This window comes from Ornithodoros turicata, chromosome 9 (assembly GCF_037126465.1).
Source record: "Ornithodoros turicata isolate Travis chromosome 9, ASM3712646v1, whole genome shotgun sequence".
NCBI lineage: Eukaryota > Metazoa > Arthropoda > Arachnida > Ixodida > Argasidae > Ornithodoros > Ornithodoros turicata.
Genome location: NC_088209.1, coordinates 31274114 through 31286751, shown reverse-complemented (window position 1 = coordinate 31286751; position 12638 = coordinate 31274114). Strand labels below are relative to the sequence as shown.

General features: G+C 43.5%; 1 protein-coding gene across 1 annotated transcript; it reads left to right on the top strand.

Moving 5' to 3' along the window:
* The first annotated feature begins 320 nt into the window (after positions 1-320).
* LOC135367888 (chromosome transmission fidelity protein 18 homolog) lies at positions 321-12638 on the top strand. The gene is made up of 22 exons (XM_064600986.1): positions 321-530; positions 626-760; positions 859-1151; positions 1319-1399; positions 1518-1706; positions 1784-1927; positions 2011-2043; positions 2155-2252; positions 2318-2441; positions 2611-2732; positions 2829-2922; positions 3138-3236; positions 3300-3427; positions 3518-3580; positions 4030-4141; positions 4232-4402; positions 4588-4737; positions 5670-5800; positions 6445-6529; positions 6663-6791; positions 6854-6911; positions 12423-12638. Exons 1-22 carry the CDS (start codon positions 464-466, stop codon positions 12527-12529), a joined length of 2613 nt encoding a protein of 870 aa, XP_064457056.1. The 5' UTR covers positions 321-463; the 3' UTR covers positions 12530-12638.

Genomic DNA, 12638 nt, shown 5'->3' with positions numbered 1-12638 from the left:
ACAAAAGGCACACACAAAACAGGACGAAACAGTGTGAACTTGTCATGTACCGACTTCCCCAACTTCGGACCCTCAGTAGCAATGTAGTAACGTAGTAACACCGCCTCTCCGGCGATGCAACCCACCCATTCTCCTATTTAGCAGACAGCATTAGCCATACGATGGGCATAAAAAGCAGAAAATTTTAGTTGATCGACAGTGTACGTTGGAATCAACCTATCTGTAAGACACAGCATAGAAACCATAAAAATGGACAGATCACGGTAACGTCCCAGCGCCGGCGCCCCAAACTCAGCGAGATTGAAAGCGACAACTGGCCACAATGATCACATGTTTCCGTTTCCGTAATAACTACGCGCGAAGTTCGCATCTGTGTCCGTGCAACTCACTTTGCGTTTCTTAAAGCTTTTTTTATCAGTCTGGGTAACATTATGCCGCGCAGAATGTAACATAAAGTAGTGCCATGTATGAATACGATGAATTTGAGGATCTCTACGCAGATGAGCTCGAACTCGCAGATGAACTTCACGGTGAGTTCCATACATTGCCCTCTCTCGTCTCTCACAAATGCGGTACGGCAGAACTGAATCCGAAAGGAACGAAATTGACCGATTTCTGTTCGCAGGAAGTCCACATCACCCAACAAGTCGAGTGCTAGAGAAACGCAATGATGCACACGAGAGTGATACTCCATTTTCGGGGAGCACAAAACGAAGTCAGTCTGAAAGCGACTTCGGAACGTACAAGACTCCGACAGTTGGTATGCTTCTTGGGCTGTCTATTTTTGACATAAGCAGCTGTATCCTCGGGCTACATTTGTTTGGGACAGACTTTGCGGAACTTCTGTTCTTTTTCTAGAATCTGCACGAAAGAAGCTTAAGCTTGATGACGACACACAACAGTCAAGTGGTCTTCCGTCACCTCCGCCGCCGCTGGTCATTGATGAAAGGGATCTCAATGAGGCTGGACCGTCTGGCCTGTGTTCTTTCTCTGGCCCAGGAGAGTCGGTTACAACAGTGGATAACTTTGATGCTTCAGAGCCAGTGTTTACTGAAACATCCTCTTATGTTATGAGTTGTTCTGTCAGAGGTGCTGGTAATCGTCTTACATTTCTGGGACTTCGAGATGAAGACTGGGCCGATGATGAAGAGGTCAGTGTATGTAAGAGGTTAAAGCTCGTTAATAATGTCGACTGCTTACGTAGTGTTGATTTTTCCCAAAATACACAAATTAACCCTAACAATCTTTATTCAAATGAATTGCTTGTTTATTGGATATCTACAGTCCATCAATTCCAAGTATGCCTTCATATACACAGGAGTTGCATAATCGAAGTAAGCACAGAGGAAACCTCCTGTCAAGGCCATTTTGGGACTTGTGGACAGAAGCAAAGGACGAGGTAAGAACTCCTTGACCTTTTTCCTGACACATTTCTTGATGGTATACTTTTTCAAGTAGTGTAGAGGTGGCATCACTTGAAACACACATTGAAGATTTTGTTTGCATTATTGTTTCAGCTGGAGAAGCGAGAAAAGGCTGAAGCTAAGACAAGTGAAATTATAATAAATCATGCACTGGAACATTTACCTGAAGGTGTTATACGTGAAAGTGGATTTGGGGACCCAGATGACAAAGACCGTAGTGAAGCTGCTCTCTGGGTGGAAAAATATCGTCCAAAACGTTTCATGGAGCTTCTGAGCGATGATGTACGTGTTGCGATTTTTTAACTCGTAAGGAATCACTGGTCACTCTTTTACAATTCATCGTCGAATCTTTTGAAAAGGGTGTTAACCGGACTCTTCTGCACTGGCTGAAGCTGTGGGACACTGTCGTTTTTGGACGACAACCCAAAATAAAACGTCTGAAAGATAATCAGCAACAGCAACAAAGCAACTTTGTGAGGAAGCTTCTACCTGAGGTCAATGAGGTAATATAACTACACTTGTGTCTTTATGACTAGTGACAAATTATTAAATTAAATTAGCAACTTAATTATAATTAAAATTTCAGGAACTCGATGAACACAAAAGACCGCAGCAGAAGGTACAGTATATGGAATGGTCCTGTAGTGTCCCGAAGCGTTCATCTTGTAGCTGTTGTTCAGATTGTCTTGTATGGGACTCTAGTAAGGCATGGTGTGTTCTCTTATCCTAGGTTGTCCTTTTGTGTGGTCCCCCTGGTCTTGGTAAAACAACGCTTGCTCATGTGATAGCCAAACACGCTGGCTACTGCGTGGTCGAATTAAACGCGAGGTAATTGCCGCATTTTCTTTTATTTTACGTACGCCTTGCATGTAGCAACTCTCCTCATCTTCTAGTGATGACCGAAGCCCCGAAGTCTTCCGAACTACACTGGAAGCTGCCACTCAAATGAAAGCAGTTCTCGGTCAGGACCCCCGACCAAATTGTCTCGTTATCGACGAAATTGATGGTGCGCCTGCAGTAAGTTGATGTTGATTTGTGTGTAGTGACTATTACTATTACTAACCCACAGTAGTTCCTCCCTTTGCGATATGCTATCGCGGTGCACAGCACATTCGTGTGAAACTGCGATTTAAATACACATAAATATTGCAGTCGTAACAATTATTATGTGTTGTTTCTTCCAAAGCCATCTATAAATGTACTGGTGAACATGATCAAGTCTGGTGGCCCTCCAGCTGGTGCAGCAAAAAAGAGGAAGAAAGAGCCCTCTCTTCTTCTACGGCCAGTGATCTGCATCTGCAATGATTTGTAAGGATAGCATGTGCTTATCCACTGAACACTTTTGTATAATTTATCGCTTGGCAATGTTTTTATTTTATTTATTTATTTTTTTTGTGTGTGTAGATACGTACCAGCTTTGAGGCCTCTGCGGCAGATTGCCCTAATTCTGCACTTCCCACAAATGCACAGAGCGCGTCTTGCAAGCAGACTGTATGAGGTACATATTATTCCAGTTCTACACAAAAGCCATAGGGGGAGCAAACAAACGAATTTTTGTCCAAATGCATGGGTTTGAGTAAACTAGAGTGTGCTATGATCTGCTCTGCACATCAAAATTGTATGCCAATTTTCTTTCTCTCCTTGTAACACAAATAAACTGCTTCCTTCTCCCACATGGCAGTATAAATTGTGTTCATTTGAATCTTTTTACAGATTATGAGGCATGAAAGGATGAAGGGCGACCAAGCCGCAATCGTTGCACTTTGCAACAAGGCTGCGAATGATGTCCGATCTTGCCTTTCCACGTTGCAGGTAATGACCAGGTTGATATGCAGAATAACGTTTACACATAGTTTGCTTGCCTCTTCCATTCAGTTCATACGTAGCAGAAAGCAACAGCTAACCCTGACAGACATCGAAACATTCAATGTCGGACAGAAGGATGTACAGCGTGGACTGCTTTCTGTGCTGCAGGATGTGTTTCAGAAACCTAGGCAACAAAAGTATGTCCTCCTTTATCTATGTTCATTACGTACGAGAGTTTGAGGATAGCAGAAAGAGCTTAGTTTAATTCGCTCAATTTATGGCAATAGGAAAGATTTTGGAAGCTCGTACAGTGAGGATGTAGCCAACAGCCGAACCAAGGAAGCCCTCAAGTAAGAACTCCTGCATTGCTTATATAATACTGTACAGCACCTAAGGGAGCGACATACTTCCCACTTGTATAGGTCTCGTCCTCCTCTCTGGCAGTGGGGCATGTTGTTGTGTCACAATAACTGTAGCTTAGAAATGTATAGCGGTGACTACCATCATGACAAATTCCTTGCTTGTAGTAGCAGTGCGTGTTTGGTTCATACCGTGATGCAGATATTTTGCACTAACATAGTTCCACTGTCCCAAAAGAAATCATTGTGTTATGCAGTACGCAATACAAATATTTTCTCCAAATGTCATCTTTCGGCGATGTATAGCCTAAGAAGTTCGTTTAGAGATAGGATTGGATGATAGGTTACACTGGAGCTCACAGTTTTGCAAAATCCATACTGACCTTGCAATCTATTTTGTGCACTCAGTTTTGTAAGAATGTTCTTTGCTTGTGTTTCAGATTTGATTCTCTCGTTCGTTGTGCGCAAGCATTTGGGGACTACGAAAAATTAGTTCAGGGCTTGTTTGATAATTATGTCCACATCAACTTCAAGGACCCTCGCTTTGAAGCAGTGAGCAGTTCTGCCTGTTTTAAGTTTGCTTCATCCACCTTGCTGTCTCATCAAGTAGCGATAACTATTCTTTCATCTGTTTCATTCTAGATACAACTGGGGCCAGAATGGTTATGTTTTGTCGATCAAATGATGCATGTTGTTCAGCACCATCAGAATTACAGCCTGTACACATACCTTCCCTTTGTGGCACCTGCATTTTTCAGCAGTTTTGCTGTTGTACAGTACACCAAAATGACATTTCAGAACTCCTTTATTGAGGTACTGTTCATTTTCATTTGATATACTAGTCGTAAAATATGCTACATGCTGTCTCAAAGTCCTTTTATTTTTTTTTCTTGTGGATGGTTGGAACATTTTAAAGCACGAGCTGTACAATGCAAAACGTTCGTGTAATTTTTCACTTTTAATGTATATAATGCTTTCCCCCACCCCTCTCTCTCTAGGCTAGGATGAAACGGTCGCAGCTGAATAACACCTTGAACTCCTTGTCAGCCGAGATGGCTCCCCAGGTGTCCTGTTTCCTTACCGAGCAAACTATCACTCTTGATATTCTCCCTTGGCTTGTCGTTATCATGCAACCAACAATCCGTCCTGTGAGCGTACTTTGCATTTTTGGCATTTTATTTTGCTATGTTCATTGAAAACGATCTGCAGTCTGGGCATGTCTGGTGTGCACAGATTCCAGAGAGGTAGCGGAATATCTTCTTGGGCAAAATGTAAATGTAAAAAATATGATCTTACTCATGAAGTTATACTTGCTGCAGTTCTGAATAATTTGGAAACACTAGTCCTATGTAAAATTGTTTGCTTTAAGATACACACACGAGGTAATACAAAGTTATTAGAGTTGATGTAGTATGTCACGTTACTACACAAAGGTATTGCACATGGCAACATATTGTATGTTTGTTATTCAGGGTTTTGACGTTATTCCTCTGATTTCTTGTATCCTCCTATAGAACAGACTTTCAGTGTTTGTGTGCTACATATAATACTTTTTAGCTGGCTGCATAATTACTACTGTTTATGAGCGATTTCTTGATACCACAAAGGACATCATGTATTTCCTTCACTGTGCACAGTCGTTAGCGATTTGTGTGAAAAATAAAATATAAATATGGTGATCTATTTTAGCTTGTGAATATAGCCTTAGAGATATATGTACCTAGAATAATAATACGCAAATAATTTCTTTTGCATGTTTGCCTGATTATGGTATGTCAAAGTTTCCCTTCGCACTTTCCTGTAAAAAGCAATTCTAGCAAACTTTTGAAAAAAGAAAAAGACCATCTATTTGAATCTCATATTTTGGCAAGTACACATGCAAGTCACAAACTTCTTTTGCCACATCTTTCACTAATCTTGCTTGGTTTAAATTTTATGTGGTGATGTTAATTGAAAGGCAGAACATCTCAGCGCAAACTCATGCAAGGATCATTACAGTAGAAGTGGAGGCGCCTACGGATTTTCAAAACTACATACGTCTTGCAGTAGACCAACTAATTGTGTGCTTGCTCCTTTAAAGGTGAATGTGCAGTTGTTCAATGCAGAAGAGCAAAAGCAGCTTCGTCAGGTCATCTCAGTCATGCTTTCGTACAACTTGGTATATCAACAAGCAAGGAATGCTGATGGGATATACCAATATGCTCTTGAGCCGTAAGTATTATAAGTATGCCATCCTTCTTGTGGCACTGCTATTGGTCTTGTCCTTTATAACTCAAGTGGTATGGATGCTAGCGGAATTCTGGAGGTTAAACACTTTAGGTGCAGGGACTTTAGGAAGGACCTTGGGAGCAAAGCTGACACCAGCTTTTGCTCCAGTTCTTTTGTAATTAAGAATGAAGCTGCGTAATTACATAATCTGGTAGCTCTGCATTTGTATAGTCCGTATTTTGTAGTTGGTGTGAGACACTGATAATTTGTGTACTAGGTGTCCAATATTTTACTGGAGGGCAGTGCATATGAACTATGAACCATCCCTGAAAAGATTTGTCTCATCTCTGAAAAGCAGTGTTACTTTCAATTGTAGCCCTGTGCCAAATGCCCTCCCTATGTCATCATTCAGGGCACAACAGAAAAGATAATTTGTTGCAATAGTAATCATAATGAAATAAGGACAAAGGATTTTGCATTGCACCTTCATTTTATAGCAGATGCATCCAAGGTAGCCATTCTCTGGCATGTCTTACCAGCCTTTTTGATTCGATGCGCATGTCGTCAGCTTCAGGGCTCGCAGACAGCCGCTGCAAGAGAGAAGCGAAATGAACCATGTTGCCCACCGTTTCTCTTGCTCATTCTAGGAACATAGAAGATATTGTGAGGTTTCCAGGGATTGCCGCACCTCAACCCCTTACGTACGGTACAAAGCAACTGATAGCTCGTGAGGTAAAGCATTACATTGGTGCAGGATCAATGGGACGGATTTGATGTCTTGATTTTCTTACCGTAGTAATGCAAAAGATGCATTATGGAGTTGTATTCACTTTGTCGAATTTGCACGTATGGTGTTTCTGTATAGCTCGAGTTAGAAAAAATGCGAAGAAGTGATGCGCCAGAAACCTCCACTGGAAGGGTGGCACCGCCAAAGCCTGCCGTTGCCACTACAGTCACCAAGCCACGACCTGCTGTTAAGGAAGAGCCTCTGAAGGTACACAGCCTCTCTTTGCCACGGAGAACATTAAGCTTATGTTGCTCCCAATTGTTTTCTAGCCTGCTGTAGACTTCTTCGGAAGGTTAATACAGAAGAAAGAAGTAGAGTCTACTTCACGTAAGATCATCTTCAACATTCATTTATTCCGCTATGAAAGGCCGATTATGGAGCTTCATGGGTTACATAGTGTATTTTTGCGTGCCATTTAAAGGGTACATACAGAGCACAAACAAAGGTAAACCATAACAGATGCGGTTAACAATGACCTTATGGTATTTAGAAAGCTCTCGACACTGGTAAGATTGATAACATGTGCCAACAAGTTGTTCTCGTTTAAAAAAGCTGAATTTAAAACAGTCATGACACAGTGAAAAGTGTCTGAACTGTAATTCGTGGTCTTTTCTTTTACGGTAATCGGTCAAAGAGAGTAGGCAATAGGAAGCTCTGACAGTGAACTTGTCACATGTTAATTGTAGAACAACTTCAATCTGTTAATTTGCTTCAATCTGCTAATTCAAGATGTTGAGCCAGATTCCCTGCATAGGCTTGTCTTAGAGAAGTTCCTTCCATAAGCATTTCAAATGAACTAAAGTGCTTTTTTTTTCCTGGATGCTTCCTAATTTGTTGATTGAATCCTACGCGAATGGATCAAGCATACCCAAGTACTGACTATTGAAACAAATGGCCATTCGACACGTCCGTAGCGGCACCAAGTGTGTTACGTATCAACCTGTCAGAGAGCATAGACCTCTACCTGTTTGTAAACAAATGACGTCATAATGTTCGACAGCGCCACGAGTTTGGTAGAGTTGAACTACGTTCGAAGCTAGTCGCGAACAAGGTTGTGCCCGAAAGTCACGGTCTTCAGGGGATTACGACGGTCTCTGAAAAGGACGCGACCTTCGGTCCTACTTTTCTTTCAATAGGAGCCAGCGAACAATTGCTCATTCGTGGAACCCAGCTCTCCCCTTCCGATCTGTTTTGGTTTTGGTACGTCTACCAACGTCATGATGACGTTTCTCGGGTAGAGGTTTATTGGATCTACTGTTCTTTGAGAAGTTGACAATGGCCATTGGTGTCAATGATCAATGAAGACTGCCTGTGTGACAGGGGTGTAAGTCTCCTACCATTAGTTTCAATGATCGTTGAAGAGTGCCTGTGTGACAGGGGTGTAAGCTTCCTACCATTACTTTCAATGATCAGTGAAGACGGCCTGTGTGACAGGGGTGTAAGTCTCCTACCATTAGTTTCAATGATCGTTGAAGAGTGCCTGTGTGACAGGAGTGTAAGTTTCTACAATTACTTTCAATGATCATTCAAGAGTGCCTGTGTGACAGGGTGTAAGTGTATTCTTACTCCAGTGCTTAAATGGCTAAAGTGGAGTAGTGTTAAAAATATTAGTTCAATCCTAAGCAATACACATGCAACTTGATATCAAATAAGCTTGTTTTTACTATACTTTTGAAATAACTTTGATTTTAAACTGGTCGTGAACACACGTGACAGTATATGAGAGCGTGGTTGCACTCACTTGTGTCGTATTTTGCCGCGCTACGCGTTCACGTATCATTCAGTTTGAACTTTGGAGCAGCACTACAAGAGGGCGCTTGGCGTCTGAGGCTAATAAACTCGTTTGATAAACGCATGGACAAACGACACCTTTTACAGTGTCTCTAACACGCAGTCAGGAACAGTCAAAGCAGAAGGAGAACCATTCCTCGCACTGTTTTAATGGCGAAAAAAAAAAGCTACTATGGCTTGTAACTTCGGAGTTGGCGCACACCTGGCTTTTTTATATGACGGAGAGGGTGGCGGTTTCGCTGATATTTGCGTTGCGTCCATCCGTAACACCGCCAACCTCCTTTCCCAAACGCACCCTGGAAGTCGCTGAGAAGGCGTGTTAGCTTAGCTCAATTGGTAGAGCCCTGGACCGGCAATCCAGAAGATGTGGGTTCGAGTCCAACAGCTGGCTACCCTTTTCAGTGTCTTTCATCGTTAATTTCTTAGGCAAATTGAGCCTTTGTATGTACTTGTCCCTTCTATGTTGTTCTAGCCTCAGAACATCAATTATTTCATGTCCCTTCCCAAACACACTCTAGATCACGTGACAGTCACACCGACACAGCCAGCGCCTTTCCGTTGATCGTCAGGCTCCCTTCCCCATCGTCCATGGGCTATGGCGTATCCCCGTAACAGTTCTTCTGATGGTGGTATCATGCAGCGTAGAAGTGTTTTCACTGCTCCAGCTAGACATTGTGCTGTCAAGAAGAGCGGGGACAGAGCATACGGGATCAGCAGTGCCGCAAATGAAGCGGAAGGTACCCTTCGCAAGTGGATCCTGACAGTTGTCGGACCTTCCGGTCGCATTGGAAGTATAAAAAATGTACCGACGATTTCCGTACAGTCGCTGTGCCAAAGTTTCACGAAGAACGTCCAAGCCGCCACTACCGCGCCAAGGGAGGTTCCCGAATGCCCTTCATCCAGAGCCCTTCAGTGCCCTTCCAATGCCCTTCACGAAATATACACCAATGTTCGTTGACTGTTTGCACTGCATGCTACTTCCAAGCTAGTTTTTGCACGTTACTCGAAAAAAAAAAAAAAAAAGAGAAACACCTACCGGCGATCATGTGTATGAACAGACCTTAATCGAGCTAAAGACGGCGATGCGCCGGAGCATGTTCCGTAAACTTTTGTCCAGCACTGTACATACGGCCGGGTGTCGCTTCCGAAAACAGCAAGTCTGCATCGATATTTTTAATACCATACCAATGCATTCTGCAGAGAACTTTGTTATTCTTCTTCTTTCTCCAAAACATAATCGACCTTAGCTCCCCGTGTGTGAACAGCGTTCACATACTCGAACTCCGTGCTGTACGCCACTGAGAGCACACAGGCACCAGCTCGCGCGGCTCAGTGGTTAGCGTGCTGGCCATGTCACGTCGAGATCGGGAGGTACCGGCTGTGCTGTCTTGGGTTTTTCCTGTGTTTTCCTCTGACGCTTTCAGACATATGTCGGCACAGTTCCCTTAGAAGTCGGCCCAGGACGCACATTCGCCCACGACGCTGCCCACAGCAGCGGGTGAAAATAATGAAAGCCCTCTGCGCATTCTTAAAAGACAAGCGGTATCATCGTCGTCGGTAGCTGATATGAAAATGAGAGATTGAAGGAAACAGTGACGCACGTAGAAGTTACCTCTTCGCGATAACGCGGAAGCTTAACAGGTGCCCACCAGGGAAGCCACGTAGAATCCATCCATCCACAGAATCCATCCAGATATAAGAAGAAAGAAAATCGGCCCCACTCGTAATCCGATGTGATCTTCGAACCGCATTTACCGCACATCTGTTACCAATTGGTCATATGTCTGTTGGAAGGGCTGGAATGGAAATGGCGACGCTAGTAGAAAGGCATGGTGGTACTACTACCAAAGCCTCTACTCCGATAATTGATATTTGTGTGCCCCAAGTTGCTCCAAAACGCTTATTTCTAGGCTCCAAGGAGCTTCAAAATTGTCCACATTATACAGGGTCTTTATTTTTATCCTTCACAGACTTTTTATAAAAAGGCTATGAGAACAGCTAGATATCGTTCTCCGAATTGAGTTGTACGGCATGGCGGACATCCTCTCAAGAAAGTATGCAGTTACAACAAGGTGACTAATTACATAAAATTCATTAACTCTTTAGTTAGGGGATTTCGGGCAAAAGCGAGATAGCAGAATGAGAGACTGTCCTCGTTGAAAGCTATCCCGCGCTTTATGAAACACGCACGTGCGTTAATAACCATCCCCGAATTTTGATATGCAAAGGAACCGAAACCGCGGCGATCGGGAACGCAGGGAGCACAGCGCTCAGAGGGCCACGTGATTTGGAGCGATGGAGAAGATTGGAGTAGAGCAATAGAGTAGGTGCCAATCTGCTGACCGGATCGAGCGCTTTCTCCGTCGGCGAAGCGTGATGTACTCCCGAGGCACGCTTTTTCGGTTACGGCTCATTTGCATACCGAAATTCGGCGATGAATTTTTCATGGCACGCGCTCTTTTCTGGAGTTTTAAAAGGTAGAATGGCTTTCAACGAGGATTGTCTCCCGTTCTGCTATCTCGCTTTTGCCCGAAATTTCATAAAGAGTTAATTAATGAACTTTTGACGTACTTAGTCATCTTGTATAGTTACATACCCTCCACAGGATACTTACTTACTAACTTACTAGAGGATACTCCAGAGGATGCATACTTCCAGTGGATGTCCGCCTGGCCGTATATGCTGCTCTCATAGCTTTAAAAAAATTGTAAATGATTAAAAAACATGTCCTGTATTTTGGGAGCAGCATCACTGTCAGACTGCCATCTGAAAAATTATGATCTAACGAGGCCACATACACTTTCTTCTCTACAAAATTTGGCATATTTTCATGAATTGGCATAAAAAGGAGGACGAGGGTCCTTAAAAAATGTAACCGTGCCAGTTGAGATTGTGTGTTTGCCGCCCGGTGTTATACTGAGTACTATATATATCTCTCTTTGGAAACCATATCATTGCTTGTCGGTGAGTCCTTTGTATCTTTCGGCGGCAGCATTTTTTCACCTTTCCATATATGCGTAACCAACATTCCGCGCTCGAACATTGTTTCATGCTCCAGATATTGAATCTAACAATAATGCAACTTCCTTTCCCGAAATGCCTGGCAGGCATTTTTGTTCTGCCCTGAGGTGACGAAGACGACTTCACAGTCCGTCTGTTTCACATCGTCTTGCTTTCTCTTTCCTTTTCACTAAAGATCGTCGACGAGAATAAAATTTGCCTGCACTAATACAACTTTCCGCTCCAGAGACGACGGAGAGAAAAAACAATGGCATGAGAGCCTCAGGATTCTCGCAAAAAAAAAAAAAAAAAAAGAACGACCTAATTGGAGTGGTTATGCCATTTCTCTGTATAGGTATAGCTGATCCTGCAGGCGATCACAGAGCACAACAGGCCCGCAAGGACGAGTACCACTTGTCCTGGTGAGCTTATTCGTCTTTCGTGATTGTCTGCAAGATGGTTTCGTACGTACCGGTCCAGCTTTTGCTTCATTCTGTAGCCCAATCAGAAGGACGATTGACCTTATAACCTTAATGTATCACATTTGCATTTATATCGTCCACTTCCTGAAGGGTCCTTCGTGACACGAACTTTGTACACGAAACAGCCGTGTACATTTGCGTATTCAAAGCAAAGCAAATTCCTCAGTTGCGTCCTCAGTAGCTTTGGCAGTGCTTCACGCACGAGCGGAGTTGAGGACTGCAAAGCACTACCGAAGCTATACTGAAGGCACCACTGAAGAATCTTCTCAGCGTTCTTGCGAGCGGGCCTGGCCGAGGACACGAGCAGCTTGGTGCATGGCACAGGTCGACGGGACATTATTCACCGCCACATCATGGAGAATGAATGATTACTGCGTCAACTGTTCCGGTGATCAGCCGTCGTGTCCAAAATATAAATTTCGAGGCAGAGGTCCTGCACGTTATTATTCTACCGCATTTGAGGTGCTCCCTGGGTTTCCTGGCAGACATTGCGTTGGGAACATCTGTATTTGAAGAGACGAGCAATACGTCAGTGACCGACCTCGACTTGTTTCCATGATTGCAGAGGCATCAGGGACAGCATCCAGTCACTCTTCCCAAGTTTGGTACCAGTTCAAGGAGGGATACAGCAACGCGGTTCGGCGGACAGTACGGATGAAGGACCTCCTCTGAGGGCATCAAGGTGTCTCAATTCGTTAACGGACACGTAATTTAAGTTTCAACGTGGAAGACTAACAGTGCCACAAAGAATAAAACGCGGGTGGACGTGCTTTGTTGAATA